The 18,010-nt window shown below is 43.2% G+C and overlaps 1 protein-coding gene across 1 annotated transcript in view; it reads right to left on the bottom strand.

Moving 5' to 3' along the window:
- The window catches only part of LOC139367080 (2-oxoisovalerate dehydrogenase subunit beta, mitochondrial-like), a 74,391-nt gene that overhangs the window by 14,841 nt on the left and 41,540 nt on the right, over nt 1-18,010 (bottom strand). Inside the window, exon 9 of the mRNA XM_071105101.1 lies at nt 3,457-3,543. Coding sequence (XP_070961202.1) covers nt 3,457-3,543 — 87 coding nt within the window. The remainder of the gene's footprint in view (nt 1-3,456; nt 3,544-18,010) is intronic.

The raw sequence follows: 18,010 nt of genomic DNA, 5'->3' as shown, positions 1-18,010 counted from the left end.
TGAGGTGCAGCTAATCCACCGAATGGAAACTTTCATCCATCAACTCTGCAGTTCCAAATTTTAAAGAAAGTAAACCTAATCCATAATTGGACCGTGCTTACACTGCCCTGAGGCAGTTGGCTTTGACCCGATTATCCTTTAGTTTCACCCTCCTGTCCAGACATAATACATTGACAAAATCATTATATATAGCCACTACTGGAGTCACTTTAAAACATGGAAAGGGGTGGAAAGAGTTTTGCACATGCCTCAAAGCCAGATAACAAAACTGCTGAACATTGGGATAAGCCTACTGACGGCCTGATTTCAATTATTTATTCAACAACAATCCAAATTAAACAACAAACTCCAGGGTGGGTAAATCAAGGCATTCTCTCAGCCCTGTCACTTCTAAGAAAATCTATTTGCACATTGTTCAAAGTATATTTCACATAAAGAATAGAATAAAAGTTGAGTCCAGGACTCTGACAGCTGAGCATGCACTTTGTCAATTGTAACAGTAACCCATACAAGACTATAAGCCATTTGTATCACAAGCCTTCATTCCCACCATGTGCCCCTGAATAGGATATTCCAGGTCGAGTCTTGCTTTTGACTCTGGTGGTGAGGTGTGATACAGGGTCTCCCTCTCTGCTCTAAGCTCTGGTGCTGCAGGTCTTCCTCTCTGCTCTCTCTGCTCTCTGCTTAAGTAGTGGTTTAGGTCTCCCTTTCTGGTCGTTCCCTTGAGAGCACTTGATATGTTGTTGTTATGGTAGTTCCCAGAGGATTGACCCAGGTCTGATAGCTCAGCACCTTTCTGCTAAAAGCCATATTTTTAGAGCCTTTTCCGTTTCATTGCGTTATCAGTGCAGAACCCACACCACATCCTCGTTAATAGCGGGTGAGTCAACACAGTCCGGCGAGTTGCAGTACTGACCATCACCCTTGGGCCATCTGGACAGGGGGCAAGTGGGCCCTCCAGAGCCAGTGCTGTCACGTTACCAAGGGAACTTGGCCACGAGAGTCTGTGTGTGCCCTACTCTTGAGGGGGGACAACGTGGCACATGGCCGCAACACCTGGATACACTTAGACATTAGACATGAGGTGCAAGTGCGTGTGATCATTTATTCTGTCAGTAGTGGTTGAGGATTAATTTGGCGCGAGATGAAAGCAGTCTCAACAATACCTCATCATACACAAAGCTCATAAAGCTAATGGCTATACACAATAAAAACAAGGTATTAAACGCTATAAACAGTTATATTCACCATATGCTATCTCACATTCAACAATGGTTACTTCGGGACACAAAACATGTGAAAACATGGGTATGACTCAGACCATTAATCCTACCAATAAGCAGGTCTGGGGATAACAACATGAGTGACAGCCAGGGAGATGAGAAGGACCAATTCCAGGGCCCTCATCTCAGCGCTAGACCAGCGCTGATGCAGACACACAGGGCATCATCCACTTGAGGTAATGCCTACACTGAATAGCATGCCATTATCCAGATACCTTTGAGTGTGGTCTAGGAAGAAAAAACAAAGCGATTGGCGGCACTGCCGACAAGGGTCATAATCAGAACTCAGGAATAGCTCATGGAGTTGAAACTGTGGCTTATGCCCTCTTACATTCTCCCTGAACGGAACACAGCACATACTTTGATCATGCCCTCACCAGGCCAGAGCAGTCTTCACTAGACGGAGGGAGGGAGGGAGGGAGGGAAGCATGGAGTGAGGGAGAGGGGATACATCTCCAGTCCAGTCAGTACAGTACAGTCCAAGGTTTGAGTATTAGTTTCAACTGTCTTGATCTAATATATATTACTCATTTCAACTGACAAAGTCTACCAAGTTTGAGTATGACATATCTGACACACAGTTGAGGTCAGAAGTTTACATACACCTTAGCCAAATACATTTAAACTCAGTTTTTCACAATTCCGTCTTAGGTCAGTTAGGATCAACACTTTATTTTAAGAATGTGAAATATCTATTTCTATGTGAAATGTCTGTTTATTTCAGCTTTTATTTCTTTCATGACATTCCCAGTGGGTCAGAAGTTTACATGCACTCAATTAGTATTTGGTAGCATTGCCTTTAAATTGCTTAACTTGGGTCAAACGTTTCAGGTAGCCTTCCACAAGCTTCCTACAAAAAGTTGGGTGAATTTTGGCCCATTCCTCCAGACAGAGCTAGTGTACCTGAGTCAGGTTTGTAGGCCTCCTTGCTCACACACGCTTTGCCCACAAATGTTCGATAGGAAAACACCCCCACAGCATGATGCTGACACCCCCGTGCGTCACGGTTGGGATGGAGTTCTTCGGCTTGCAAGCCTCCCTCTTCTTTCTCCAATCATAACAATGGTCATTATGGACAAACAGTTATATTTTTGTTTCATCAGACCAGAGGACATTTCTCCAAAAAGTACGATCTTTGTCCCCATGTGCAGTTGCAAACCGTAGTCTGGCTTTTTTATGACGGTTTAGGAGCAGTGGCTTCTTCCTTGCTGAGCGTCCTTTCAGGTTATGTCGATATAGGACTTGTTTTACTGTGGATATAGATACCTTTGTACCTGTTTCCTCCAGCATCTTCACAAGGTCTTTTGCTGTTGTTCTGGGATTGATTTGCAATTTTTGCACCAAAGTACGATCATCTCTAGGAGACAACATGTCTCCTTCCTGAGCGGTATGACGGCTGCGTGGTCCCATGGTGTTTATACTTGCGTACTATTGTTTGTACAGTTGAACGTGGTACCTTCAGTTGTTTTGAAATTGCGCCCAAAGATGATCCAGACTTGTGGAGGTCTACAATTTTATTTTCAGAGGTCTTGGCTGATTTCTTTTGATTTTCCCATGATGTCAAGCAAAGAGGCACTGAGTTTGAAGGTAGGCCTTGAAATACATCCACAGGTACACCTCCAGTTGACTCAAATTATGTCAATTAGCATATCAGAAGCTTCTAAAGCCATGACATTATTTTCTGGAATTTTCCATGCTGTTTAAAGGCAGTCAATTTAGTGTATGTAAACTTCTGACCCACTGGAATTGTGATACAGTGAATTATAAGTGAAATAATCTGTCTTTAAACAATTGTTGGAAAAATTACTTGTGTCATGCACAAAGTAGATGTCCTAACCAACTTGCCAAAACTATAGTTTGCTAACAAGAAATTTGTGGAGTGGTTGAAAAATTAGTTAATGACCCTACCCTAAGTGTAGGTAAACTTCCAACTTCGACTGTATCAGTCAGTGCCTCTTAAGCTCAGATTTATTGCCTGACCGAGGACACCCACTGACAGATATTTGAATTTCATTTCACATTTCAAACAGAAAGTACAACCCCATACCCCAATCCACACAGATATAGATACCCTACTGTCTATCTGCAATCCATCCCACATCTCACCTCTGAAGGCCCCCAGGGATTCCAATAGAACCCTCTGCATGCATGACCACACACAAAACAAACTTACTTGCACTGTGGAGCTGATCTCGGCAGCAAAGCCTCCGGTGATTGGAGCCTCGTGGCTGATAAGCAACCGTCCGGTCTTGGCCACCGACTGAAAAACACAACACACACAGTCTGATCCATTCAGTGTGACATCACCCATAGACAAAATCTATGGTTACTGTACACATAATGTCTCTCCCCAGCCTGCCTGTGGTGTCTAAGGCAAGCATGTGGCAGGCAACGAGACAAGCATCGTATTATGGTATCATGACAAATGTACAATGAGGTAGAGGGTGAACATGATTTGAGTATGCAAACACAGTTTGTAGCATGTTCTAACACAGGGGTTCACAACCTTTAACCCAGAGGGACCCCTATTTCACATTTGATACATTTTAGTACAGTTAGTACAGTCAGCCCATGAGTAACAATTCATCACACAATAGCTCCCCGGAGATCATGAATACTCAAACAAACACACACACACACACACACCATTCTAACAATTTGTTTAGCATATGTGTGAGCACAAACGAGTGCAGTATTTTCTATAAGCGCTGGCTTTTGCTTAAAATAGCCTCAGACTCATAGTTAGCTGGATACCCTTTTCACTTAATTTACTAGTCTTTTTTTTATTTAAAAGTTTCAAGTCGATAGCCAAAAAAGTCTATATAGCCTTCTCCCAATAGAATGAACGACATGCATCTTCCAGTGATAGGACAGGCACCTGTCAGTCATGACAGGAACACTGCTGGTTTGTCAGTGTGCTGTCTGTCCCCCTCTCAGTATCCGTGTTATTTTTGTGCGTTCTGGTTGGCTGCAGTTGAATTTCTTTTCACGGAGGAGGGAGATCCCATGTGACGTCCCATGTAATGTAAGTGGTAATGATGAATTGAAATCCACAAAATTATTGCTCGGTGGCCCATTCATTTATTTTCTTTCGGCCTGAAAACTATGTAACCATTTTAAAGTCACCATTGGCCTCATGGTGAAATCCCTGAGCGGTTTCCTTCCTCTCCGGCAACTGAGTTAGGAAGGATGACTATCTTTGTTGTGACTGAATGTATTGATATACCAAATTGTATTGAATAACTTCAATGTCTGCTTTTATTATTCTTATCCATCTACCAATAGGTGCCTTTCTTTGCAAGGCATTGGAAAACCTTGTTGGTATTTGTGGTTGAATCTGTGTTTGAAATTCAATGCTCGACTGAGGGACCTTACAGGTAATTAATTAATGTGTGGGGTACAGAGATAAGATAGTGTTTAACATGATTTTTGAATGACTATTATTGCACACAGAGTCAATTTATTATGTGACTTTTGAAGCACATTTTTACTACTGAACGTATTTAGCCTTGCCATAGCTGACATTTCAGCTTCCACTTTTTATTCATTTGTAAACATTTCAAAAAGCATAATTCCACTTTGACATTATGGGCTATTGTGTGTAGGCCAGTGACACAAAACCTCAATTGAATCCATTTTAAATGCAGGCTGTAACACAACAAAATGTGAAAAAAGTGGGTGTGAATACTTTCTAAAGGCACTGCATATGGTATTATTTAATGTATTGATGTAGGCCTAAAGATTTGATTAAAGTGTAGAAACTGGAGTAGTCAACTGTTGCATTCAGTCTAGCAAAGCCCATTTTAAGCACCTGCTTCATTCATACCTGTAGGTCTATTCCAGTGGAGGCTGATGTGAGGAGCTATAAAAGGATGGGCTCATTGTAATGGCTGGAATGGAATTAATGGAACTGAGTCAAACGTGATTTCCAAATGTTTGATGTGTTGGATAGAGTTCCATTGACTCCATTCCAGCCATGACAATGAGTCAGTCCTCCTATAGCTCCTCCCACCAGCCTCTGGTCTATTCATGGTTGCCTGACTTTGTATAAAACTAGGAGTGCACAACCTGGCAGGGAGTTGTGGTCCTTCCCGACTTTATTTTATTTTATAGCATTTTCTTGCAATTCTATATTATTTCTCAACATAGAACCATATTTGCTAGACGGAAAGAAAACCTTTATTCTCAGGTTTTTTGCCACAATAAACTAAATTAAAAGAGTAGACTAGATTTAGTATTTGCCACAGTAAATTACATTTGTACGACTAGTTTTTCTAACTAGATCACTCATCTATCGCCTTTCCTCAAAGTCCCACCCACAGTGATTGATTGACAAGTCTGGAACCCTACCAACTGACTCACAAACATCCTTCCCTGACAATCCCACCCACAGTGATCGATTGACAGGCCAAACTGCTAAAGGGATAGTTCACCCAAATTACAAAAAGACACATTGGTTTCCTTAACCTGAGTGTCCACAGGAGTAGAGCCAATACTATACATATTTGAAGAACAAACATCATTGTGGCAATTCATATATTGCAGGACAACTGTAAATATAACTAATCTTAAGAGAGGACGGGATTAATGTCAAAGGTTATCTTATTTAGAAAATAGTCATGATCATATAAGCCTAGGCGATAACCAAAACTACCAACACATTGCATTCCTACAGTTTCAGTAATTTTTATTTTAAAGTCTTCTCAATACCACAACCCATTTTACAAATCTGGGCGGTAAAAGTTGTTAAAGTATTCAATAATGTACCTGTTTATTTCAGATGGAATCAAGGCATTATAACGTACCAGAGGCCACCAAAATAGAACTCGTACTGCAAAAGAAATTCACTGGGGGCATACCCCCCCCCAGCCCAGAACTCCCTTGCTACGCCATGTACTTAGGGAAAACACTGACCGTATGTGTGTGTGTGGGGTTAGCGGTGAAGTGCTGAAGGTGCTCTGTAAGGGGAGTGGGCGTATCACATACCACTGCTCTGCCATATCACTGTTCACAAGGGGGAATGAGACGGGGGTCTTAAACAGGGGGCTACTTATGTTATTGTGGGGTGATATCACTGTGTAGGGTAGTGTGAAACTCTATGCTATGGAAACATACAGGCTAGCTAAGCGGCACTTTCATACTCCTAATTTTAAGTCTCTTGTGCTTCCTTTCAGGGTCTCTTGTCAATTGTTCCCATAAATTCATCAACCAAATAATTGCTTCTCATCAGAAACTAGGTCAGATCATATTTGGATTACAATTTCATTATCTAATTGACTAAATAAGATACAACCTTTCAAAAACACACAGCTCAAAGTATTGTGCAAATCACACAAAGCTCAACAGAGGACAATATCAGGGGTTGGAACATTTTCAGGGAACAGAATCAGAACCTGGAACAAAGGTGAAGCATACTGTTCCGGAACAGAACCGTTACTTTAAAAGCTTGGGAACCGCGTAATAAAAGTTATTTCACGTGCCACAACAATGTTTCCAGTCCCACAAAAAAAAAACACAACAAAACACCTATTCAAAGCCCTCACTGTCACTCAGAACATCATTCAAGTGTCTGCCTACAAGCTGAAAATCTTTGCCAGTGTGTGTGCGCGTGCGTTTAGGCTACCTGACCCTCCGAAGCAAAGGCTACTGTACTGTTGTACAGGCATGATTCAGAAGATAGGGAGAGAGATTTGGAATTAGTTAGAGAAGGATAAACTTTTTCAATGCTAGTTAGGGATACTATAGGCCTAGTTATCACGTTTCACATTGGATTTATTAACTACAAAAAGGTAAGATGTGTTTTTAATTCTGGTGCCGCTCTGCACACACAAGCTTCTTAGCTAGCTCGCTCGCTTGTTTAAGCTTGTTAGCTAGCTAGCTCAAAAAGACATTCAGAGTTCCTCCATAGAAGACACTCCTCCTAGATAGAATTCTGTGGGCCTAATTCAAATAATGCATGTCATAAGATGCCCAGTGCTTCAAGCCTCGTCTCAACACTCTCCCCCTCTTTCACCACCCGCAAAATTGCCATCGCATCTTGCACGTAAACAACTAGCTTGCCTGCTCTATCCGCACTGACTGGTTAAGTAATTTAATTAGTTAAAATGTTTAAAAAAATACATGTAAAAACAAATCTAGTTAAAAAAGGAATGATATAAAAATAACCACTTTTTTTGTGGTTCGAACCGGTTCAGAACTCTATTTTGCTGGTTGGAACAGTGGAATGGAACGAAAAGTATGTTTGCATGGCCAGGCTTTGTTTGCATGGCCAGGCTTTGTGTGGTGTGGATGTTGGAGAGCAGTAGGATGTGTTCTTTTGAAATGCTACTTGGGTTTGATTTAAGCTGGTAGATAACGATCTGGACGACATGCGGAGAGGCTGTTCATCTGGCTTTACTGTAAACCCTACTTTACAGCAGCAGCAGGACGAAGAATAGGTTGCGGTGGAGGAGGAAGACGCAACAGCGCACAACAGACCACAGCGTATAACTAACACTATCGTATAGTCTGATCTCATCCAAACCTCGTCTGTCTCTCCTTAACTCCATCGTCTCCAAATCACATCGCTCTATCCTCAATAGATTATATCCCGACTCTTGATTAGGAGACAAATACCGGTATAGCAATTATAATTGACGGAAGTACAGTTAGCCTCAATCAATCCAGGCTGTAAAAACCTACTAGTGTTGTGTGGTAGTAATGGACTGGTTCAGCTGAACTGTTTCTATTGGATCATGCAGCCCTGAGCTATAGCTATGAGAGAAGCGAAATTCCTTCTCCGGTTTGGAATGAGAAGATTGTTTCCACAGAGATAATGGACTACACAGACAAAGCTGTGATTCCCTCATTCCCCTATACAAGAGGGTCTACTGCAGGCATGTGACACACTGCAGCTAGAACAGACAGGAGGAAAATTATCGCCTGGCTCCGCCACCTTCTAAACCACTTGGCAAGTGAACGCCCAATGTATCACAACATGCCCTATCTACAATACCTTTTTGAGTAAGCACCGCAGCTTATATACAGCTTTATTTTTCATTTGGTATGGAGACTCCTGACGTCACTCAAAACATACCCTAGAAATACGCAACACATGGATATAGAATGATACAAAACTATAGCTTCATTTGCTTTCCACAAAAGGACCACAGATACAGTATCAAAACCAAAAGCGTTCTGGGTGTCGCTGATATTAAAGAGGCTGGTTGAGTGTTTGTTTACGTCGCCGGGGTCCCTGGTTTGGTTGCGACACAGTGCCTCGTTGTGTGAGCAGGAATACATTTTTGTCCCATCCCTTTAAAATAATAATTTCAATTATATTTGTATCCTTGTCTACTGAGCTTGAGTAACTGACTACCAGGTGAAATACCTTAAAAATACCTTTATCACATAAAACAAAACAGCACCACAGGCTATATCATTTTGCTTTAAAGGGTTGGAAATTGGGAGAACCCGAGGGTGCCTGGCTAAAATGTAACGCAGATAGCAAATCAGGCAAGGGTTGAGAGAGGGCACCAATATCATGGTGTGACATGTTACGGAATATGACTCACAGGTAGATAAATAAGTGAGGCTACCGCCCAATTCCCTGCAGCTAAATTGACCCCAGTCCTCCTGCTTGTTGTCAGAGAGAGAGAGAGAGAAAGAGAGAGAGAGAGAGAGAGAGAGAGAGAGATTGTGTTTAAATAAGCGTTTCACTTTACCCCTAAACACTAGGGGCTGCCTCTACCTCAGTGCCAGGAGTGGAGCTGCATACCATACTCCAACACAAGCACATTCTTCAGATGCTTCTTACAAAAGGCACCAGCGCTGTTATTCTCAATATCGTGAGAAAGAATTTCACCCCCCGGGGGCCAGGGAATCGAATTACCCATTTAGTAATCACACTCCAAATGCCTTCTGGATTTCTGCACTAATAGGTGGGGCGGTGGTTTGGGAAAGCCTGTCCCTTGCCGAAGGGTATTCTGATGTGTGATTGTGACTGTCATTCCAGTGCATGCTGTGCCAATAAATGGACAAGACAAAATGGAGCTATTCACATCTGGCCCACACCACAGGAGTATTGCTGAATGTAAAGCAGGGGTGCCCAAAATGTTGGACTATGTGGGCTAAATAAGAATTTGAGAACCAGGTGAGGCTTAGGCCAAGATTATGTGAGATCACACTCTTAATAATAGTCACAAATGTAATGTAATAAACACTACCAGATTCAAACTGAGGAGTATTCCAGCTCCCAGATCTCTTGCCTCAAATGCTAGATCATACCCAGCAATCTTTTGTTATGAAGCAACTGACATTTCATTGTGAGCTCGACCGTTTAAAGCTATAATCACTGCTTACGTGTTTGGGTAAAGATTTTGTGGGACAGACAAAAAACTATGGAGAAGAAACGGCTCTTACGTCCATCTGATCTCTACTTTTCCCTCAACCTCTCAAATATGTCCGTTTGTCTTCTTTCAGTCTGTCCATTTTCCTTCTACCCGTTTTCTGTCTTGTGTCTCCTACTCGCCCGCCCGCGTCTTCAGTCCGCATCTTCCGTCCGTCCATCCGTCTGCCTGCCACCCCCCCCCCCCCCCCCCTCCCCCGGTCGGTCCCCCGCCTGTCTGCCTGCGCCTTCAGCCCCTCCTGCACGTGCCTTCCGCCCTGCCGGTCCACCTATCGGCCGGTCCCCCCCCCCCCCCCCCCCCCCGCCTGTCGGCCGGTTCGCCCCCCCCCCGCCTTTTCTTCGTATTCCATTTATCAGTGTCCCGTCTGTCTCGCTCTCTCAGGTGCCTGGCACACAACGCTTTTAAAAAAGGGCAAATACCATGGCGGACGCTGTCAGACCTCAGCTTATTTTAATTTTATTTAACCTTTATTTAACTAGGCAAGTCAGTTAAGAACAAATTCTTATTTACAATGATGGCCTAGGAACAGTGGCTTAACTGCCTTGTTCAGGGGCAGAACAACAGATTTTTACCTTGTCAGCTCGGAGATTCAATCTAGCAACCTTTCAGTTACTAGTCCAACGCTCTAACCACTAGGCCACCGGCCGCCCCAAATACTGCTGGCCGCAACACTGGCCCTGTCCTACTCACTCATCTCAAATCACTGCCTCACCCAGGGGACAGGGATGGGCCAGACACTTTTCTTGGACACACACACAATGACAGTAGTGTACTCATTTACTCAAACATAGTAATTGTGGCCCCGACCTTTAACCCTGACTCTTCCTCTTCAGAGGAGCCAGTGACCCTTTCTCAGTAGCACACTACCGATTTATTTCACTCAAAACCAGTCTTTCATGTTGGTGAACATGGACCCAATGTCGTAATGTCAAGTTGCCTTATATAGACAGTGGTGGAGCCACAGCAGAGGGCCCAAATATGAGCAGTAGGCTTTTTCCACATGAGAATTATACGCTTGGAGAAATGAGAGCACACGAACATGCCATGAATATCACTGTACACTCCAGCCTGACAAAAACAGGCATGCATATTGACTGGAGGCTTTTATTGCTACGATTTAACTACTTGGACAGTGGCCTGATGAGTCAATGTGTGTGTGTGAGAGAGAGAAGAGAGAGAAGGAGAGGGAGATGAGGAGGAGAGGAAGAGTGGATTGCGTGTAATCAAGACTCAAGTAGAGCTTTCAAAAACCTCTGAAACAATGAGTACGGAGCTAGGAGGCTGAACGATAAATCACTGCTCCACCATATGAAAGAGTAACGAGTGAGAAGAGGAAGACCAGAAGGTAATGGGGGAAATATGGAGAAATTCAAATAAGAGGAAAGAAAGCATGAAAGAGGAGAGGGAAGAAGGGAAATCTGAGAAAAGCGATGAAAGGCAGAAATGGATGGAGGAGTGTTGAAGGTAGGCAGAGTTGGGTGAGAACCCAGAGTCAGTCGGGTGGATGGGGGGGTGAGCAGAAAAGAGGAGCGCAGAGAGAGTCAGAGTGGTGCATGGTGGGAAAGAGGTTAATGTCCTCTCTGGAAAATATGGAAGACTTTAAAGAAAGGGATAAAAGGGGAGAGAGCGTGAGAAAATAGAAATGGAATTGAACGGATGTCCATTGTAGTCATTCTATTTCAATAGGTGGGACAGAGGGGTTAATGTCCACTCTGGGTCTGTCACGTCGCAGTCCTGGCCTGGGAGTAGGAAGGTCCTGGCCATCGGGTGGCGACAGTGGTGGCTGCACTTTACTGCTCATTGTGCTGCAGGGCTGTCATTAACCCAGGCCTGCTCGCTGGAGAGGGAATGTCATGTTTACAGGCGTTCCCATACACACCCAACATAATGAGCAGCGCTCAGCTTCACTCTACTCTGCCTTGGAGTCCCAGGCCATGCAGCCTACGCTCGTCCCAACCGCACTACCACCAACCAACATGCAGCCAGCTTACCCAGTAGCACAGCCTTCAGGCCTGTGCCCGTCCAGTCCAACTCTGCCTCAGGGTCACTGGGTCCACTCATATAGACACGGTTGCAGGCTAAAATTCCTCTTTCGAATAGAAACTTTTTTGCAGTTGAACCTCGACTGACTGACAGTTCTATTATTGCCCAAGACCTGCCAATAACTCCACATGCTACACCTTTTCTGATTGCAGTTCAATCGATTTCCTTGCTGCTTTGAAAATCTTGATATTGATGTCAGCAGGAAAGCAGAATGAAAGAGACACAAAGTACAACCCCAAACTGATCATGGACTCTCCCACTGTAGGACTATGTGCAGTCAGAGAAGCGAACAAACACTGCGGTTGAGTGGTACAGAAGAAATCAATGTCTTTCATATTGCCAAAAGTCCAACACAATAAGTTGTATATATTAGGAGAAACACTTTAGAAAATGTACAGGTGAGATCTAGCCTATACTTCACATGGCTAAGAAAAGTACATAAATAGCAGGGTTGACAACAAAATCCAGCACACACGCTACACACAAAAAAAAACATCCCGGGAGAGAGCACCTGCAAGAGGCTCCCAGCGTTTCCCCCCAACCCTTCTCGTCCACAGGGCACTCCGTCAAAACCCCGGGACAAGAAGTGAAGATGGGGAACCCTGCAACCAGCGAGGAGTTGTGGCCCCTTTGGGCTTTGAGTCGCCTGGCCCACCCTGTAATCATCGCCGCCGGGTCCTAACTCACACCGCCGCCTTGAGATCGCAATGACAAATGGTAGTCGCGGCGCAGCTTGACTCGTTACTCAGTCCTTTTAAGTGGCGCTGCACGATTAGCGAGAGGGGTGAGTGGGAGGCCAGTTAAAGCACAGAGAGTGGGAGGAAAATGTTTCAGGCACTGGGCCCTTGTCCAAGCCTGCCTACAGAGAGAGGAGTTAGGACACCATGGGAGACCTCAGACAGAAATAACTCCCGACATCCCATCAAATTACACTACCTTTCTGCCCTTAAACCATAACGCCATCAACAACTCGGAGCACAGACCATAGGACCTGACGAACAGCTCTGATAGGGCATGAGCAGTGGTCTGTAGACGTTGGGAAATGTAACAAAGGGGGAGTTTAACTTGTGTCATATGATCACGTTCTCTGTAGCCGATGTGAGTAAGACCTTTAAACAGGTTAACATTCTCAAGGCAGCAGGGCCAGACGGATTACCAGGACACGTGCTCAGAGCATGCGCTGACCAGCTGGACAGTGTCTTCACTAACAGCTTCTACCCCCTCAAGCTATGAGACTCCTTAACAGCTAATCAAATGGCTACCTGGACTATTTGCATTGTCCCCACCCCCATTTTTACACTGCTGCTACTCTCTGTTTATTATCTATGCATAATCACTTTACCTCTACCTACATGTACATACCACCTCAATTACCTCAACTAACCTGTGCCCCCTGCACTGGTACCCCCTGTATATAGCCTCGCTACTGCTAATTTTATTGTTGCTTTTTAATCATTTGCTATTTCTCCATTTCTTGTTTATTTTTTAAACTTTATTTTAGTAAATAGTTGAACAATTAAGGGCTTGTAAGTAAGCATTTCACTGTAAGGTCTATGTACCGGTTGTATTCGGCGCATGTGACAAATACAATTTTATTTGAACGTCCCCTGTTAAACAACAAAGCATTCCCTCCCTGTCTCTCCCTCTCGCTCTCTCTGAGGCCGTGCTGGACCCTGGATCCCAGTACCATCCTCATGACTAACAGCCCGGTCTCTCTCTCACTATTTTTTCCACTCAGGCCTGCTGCTAGCAGTCCATGCTCCAAGCTGACCTTAATGATCTTAATCTGTCCAGACCCTTATCCAATAGTTTCCTATCGCCGAGTGGAAAACTGACGACCCAGCAGCCCATCAAATGTTAAGTGGCTTACGCTTTCACAGGTTCAATCTCAAGAGAACACCATCAGCCCCTGCTGTAAGTGTCGGTTGTGCCAATTTATGAAAACAAAAACAGGGAAAACGCATCAGTGCAGTGGGGAATTGGTGGCTCATTATTGACCAGGCCTATTCTCCATCACAGTGTGTGCGCGTATCTTTCCCAATGCGTGCATCTGTAAGGTGCCAATGGCTGTGCATCACTCACTTGTACACAGTAGGGTTGTCTCACAGCACCCACACTGACTGTATGTCATGTCAACCCTGACCGTAAGCTTCCTCAGTGGCCAGTTAGACCACTTTAAATTCAATCTGCACCACATCCCTGAACTCCTCTAGGAAAAAGTGCCTCCAAAAAAGGATAAAGAGCCCCTTGTTCCTCTCACCCTTTTTTTTATGCCTCTGTGTGGATTTAGCAAATGTAAGCCTGGCCTCCGCTAGAAGGTGACACAGGAGAGGAATTCTAGAAATCTCCATTGCCGAGGAATGTAGAACGCTGGCTGCAGCCTGGAAAGTCAATGGGAAAGCAGTGTGAGTGAGTGATAGAGAGAGGAGGAAAAGGTGATGAGAGAGAGCCTGAATGAAGAGTTGCAGATCAAGAGACACCATATTAATCTCACAAACAGTGTTGAAACAAAGGCAGTAAAAATCAACAATGGGCTTAATATAACACTATGGATAAAACTTTATTTCACCTGAATAAGTCCCTGTCGTCTGAAAAACTACTCACCAGTCCACCACAGGCGATGCCTCCGGCAGTGTCGGGTCACGCCATAATTTCACCAGGCAGCGAGCGAGAGCCACCACCGAAAAACAACCATGAGTCATTTTCCACTGATATAACCGCCGAAACATCACCACAGTAAGGACACATGACAAGGTTATGACATACTGGCCAATAAGCACGCAACCCCACTAGGCCAGACCAGAGCATATGTTAATATTGTAATTACAGACATTGGCTTCAACAATAAATATGTAGGGAGCCAGCCCCAAAAACCACAAGGCTCTTTCTTCGTGTGACATTGTCGCTAGTGATTGTTTCCAGGGCCTTTCGGCTTATGACGGACCAAAGATATTATAGAATAAGTGCGACCCAGTAAGCAGATACAGGCTCTAACCTTGGGCCTGCCAGGGGAGAGCGTCTGCTAATCATCAGTTACCAGCTGGATTAGCAAAACAAACTAAAAGCTGGTCACATAACCGGATATCCCAGATCCGCTCAATGTACGTGCATAATGATATTACTGGACATTGGGCATTTAAACTCAGCTGCTCTTCAGAAGCAAAAAGGACGCAAAATGGGAAATAACTCAAAAAGCTAAAAGACCTGTAGGACATAGCTATGACTTTCGGGGTGAAGGCTACATCAGATTGGCCCCCTCAAGGGCCGGACCCATAGGAACCAAATATCCTGCCTGAGCGCCAGATATGATAGGAGCCTTAAGTAATTCATACGCAGTGTACTCCGTGCCACTGTCCATAACCCCCGAATTGAGTTGCCATCTAACAGTAAAACGTGTGACGTGATCACACTGCAGGGTACAACTGAACCCACGGGAGCAAACTGACAATAAATTGGCCTATAGGCCTGGACACACAAAAATATTAGTTTAAGCTGTGAGATGAGACTAGGTGAGCAACTAGCACTCAGCACAGGAAAGGCTACAACAATAGCCCTAGGGGGGGGCTTCTATCACAGAAGCCATCATCCTCAGTAGATGTAGGCACTGTCAAAAAAGCACTGCGTGATGCAGCTGAAATATGGCTAATCAGAGCCAGAATCTGGACACACCCAATGGAGAGAAAAGCGTAATTTGTGTGCGAGTCTCGTTGGAGAATGGAATGCGGTGAGATTAAGTCTGACAGCTTTTTTCTGGTTTCCTATCAAGCCTAGAGAGACCAGCTTGTCCAGTACCAGTGAAAAGTTGACACACCTACTCATTCCAGGGTTTTTCTTAGTTTTTTTTACTATTTTCTACATTTTAGACATAAAAACTATGAAATAACACACGGAATTATGTAGTACCCCCAAAAAAAGTGTTAAACAAATCAAAATATATTTTATATTTGAGATTCTTCAAAGTAGCCACCCTTTGCCTCGATGACCGCTTTGCACACTCCTGGCATTCTCTCAACCAGCTTCATGAGGTAGTCATCTGGAATGCATTTCAATTAACAGGTGTGTCTTAATTTGTGGAATTTCTCTCCTTCTTAATAAGTTTGAGCCAAATCAGTTGTGTTGTGACATGGTAGGGGTGGTATACAGAAGGTAGTCCTATTTGGTAAAAGACCAAGTCCATATTCTGGCAACAAGTTGATGTCTTCACTATTAATCTAAAATGTAGAAAATAGTACAAATAAAAGAAAAACCCTTGAATGAGTAGCTGTTCTAAAACTTTTGACCGGTAGTGTACCTCTGCTGCAGAGGATAAGTTCATTAGAGTTAACTGCACTTCCCATTGCAGCACAAATAAATGTTTCAGAGAGTTCAAGTAACAGACATCTCAAATATCAACTGTTCAGAGGAGACCACGTGAATTAGGCCTTCATGGTCGAATTGCTGCCAAGAAACCACTTTGTTTAACACTTTTTTGGTTACTACATGATTCCTTCCATGTGTTATTTCATAGTGTTGATGTCTTCACTATTATTCTACAATGTAAATAATTGTGCAAATTAAGGAAAACCCTTGAATGAGTAAATGTGTCCAAACTTTTGACTGGTACTGTGTGTGTGTGTGTGTGTGTGTGTGTGTGTGTGTGTGTGTGTGTGTGTGTATTTGTGTGTGTGTGTGCGTGCGTAACACTGCTTGCCCCCAGCCAGTTGACTGTAATAACCGGTGGCTTGTGAGTATTCTGAATTCATAGACTGAGTGCCTTCAGAAAGTATAAATACCCCTTGACTTATTCCACTTTGTGTAACAGCCTGAATTTAAAATATATTAAATATTAAATACATACACACACCCCGCCCCACAATAACGACAAAGTGAAAACATGTTTTTAGAAATACATAATTTACATGCATGCATACACACACGTAATAAATGACAATTAAAACAATACTGAATAACAAATGAACACATTTTTAACTTAATATAATACATAAATAAAATCAATTTGGTCTCAAATAAATAATGAAGCATGTTCAATTTGTTTAAATAACGCAAAAACACAGTGTTGAACAAGAAAGCAAAAGTGCAATATGTGCCATGTAAAAAAGCTAACTAAGTTCCTTGCTCAGAACATGAGAACATATGAAAGCCAGTGGTTCCTTTTAACATGAGTCTTCAATATTCCCAGTTTTAAGTTGTAGTTATTATAAGAAGTATGACGTGTCGACTATGTGTGTGTATTGATTTTTTAAGAAAGGCATGGATGTTTATAGCTAGGTACATTTGTGCAACAATTGTGCTTTTTTCACGAATGCGCTTTTGTTAAAATCACCACCCGTTTGGTGAAGTAGGTTGTGATTCGATGAGAAATTAACAGGCACCATATTGATTATATGCAACATAGGACACGCTAGTTAACCTAGTAATATCAACCACCATGTGTAGTTAACTAGTGATTATATGAAGATTGATTGTTTTTTATAAGATAAGTTTAATGCTAGCTAGCAACTTACCTTGGTTCCTTGCAGCCACAAGGTCCTTTTGACGCTGCACTCGAGTAACAGGTGGTCAGCCTGCCACAGTCTCCTCGTGGATTGCAATGTAAATTGGCCATAAATCGGCATCCAAAAAGGCTGATTACTGATCGTCATGAAAACTTGAAATCGGCCATGCCGATTGAAATCGGTCGACCTCTAACCTGGATAGTGCAAAATGTGGCCATTATTCTTTTCAAAATTCTTCAAGCTCTGTCAAATTGGTTGTAGATCATTGCTAGACAACTATTTTCAGGTCTTGCCATAGATTTAAGATACAACTGTAACTCGGCCACTCAGGAACATTCACTGTCTTTTTGGTAAGCATCTATGGTGTAGATTTGGCCTTGTGTTTTAGCTTATTGTCCTGCTGAAAAGGGGAGTTTCCTCTAGGATTTTGCCTGTGTTTAGCTCCATTCTGAGCTAATTTTTTCTCCTGAAAAACTCCAATCCTTAACGATCACAAGCATACCGATAACATGATCCAGCCACCACTATGCTTAAAACATATGGAGAGTGGTATTCAGTAATGTGCTGTATTGGATTTTCCCCAAACATAGCACTTTGTATTCAGGACAAAAAGTGAATTGCTTTGGCACATACTGTTGCAAACAGGATGCATGTTTTGGAATATTTATTTATGTACACACTTCTTTTTACTCAGTCAATTAGGTTAGTATCGTGGAGTAACTACAATGTTGTTGATCCATCCTCAGTTAATGGGTGTGAGAGGGGAAAACTATGTAATTGAAATCTCTGAGCAGTTTCCTTC

The sequence above is a fragment of the Oncorhynchus clarkii genome, chromosome 2 (assembly GCF_045791955.1).
Source record: "Oncorhynchus clarkii lewisi isolate Uvic-CL-2024 chromosome 2, UVic_Ocla_1.0, whole genome shotgun sequence".
NCBI lineage: Eukaryota > Metazoa > Chordata > Actinopteri > Salmoniformes > Salmonidae > Oncorhynchus > Oncorhynchus clarkii.
Note: the sequence above shows the minus strand (reverse complement) of the source record. Positions and strands in the feature narration are given on the sequence as shown.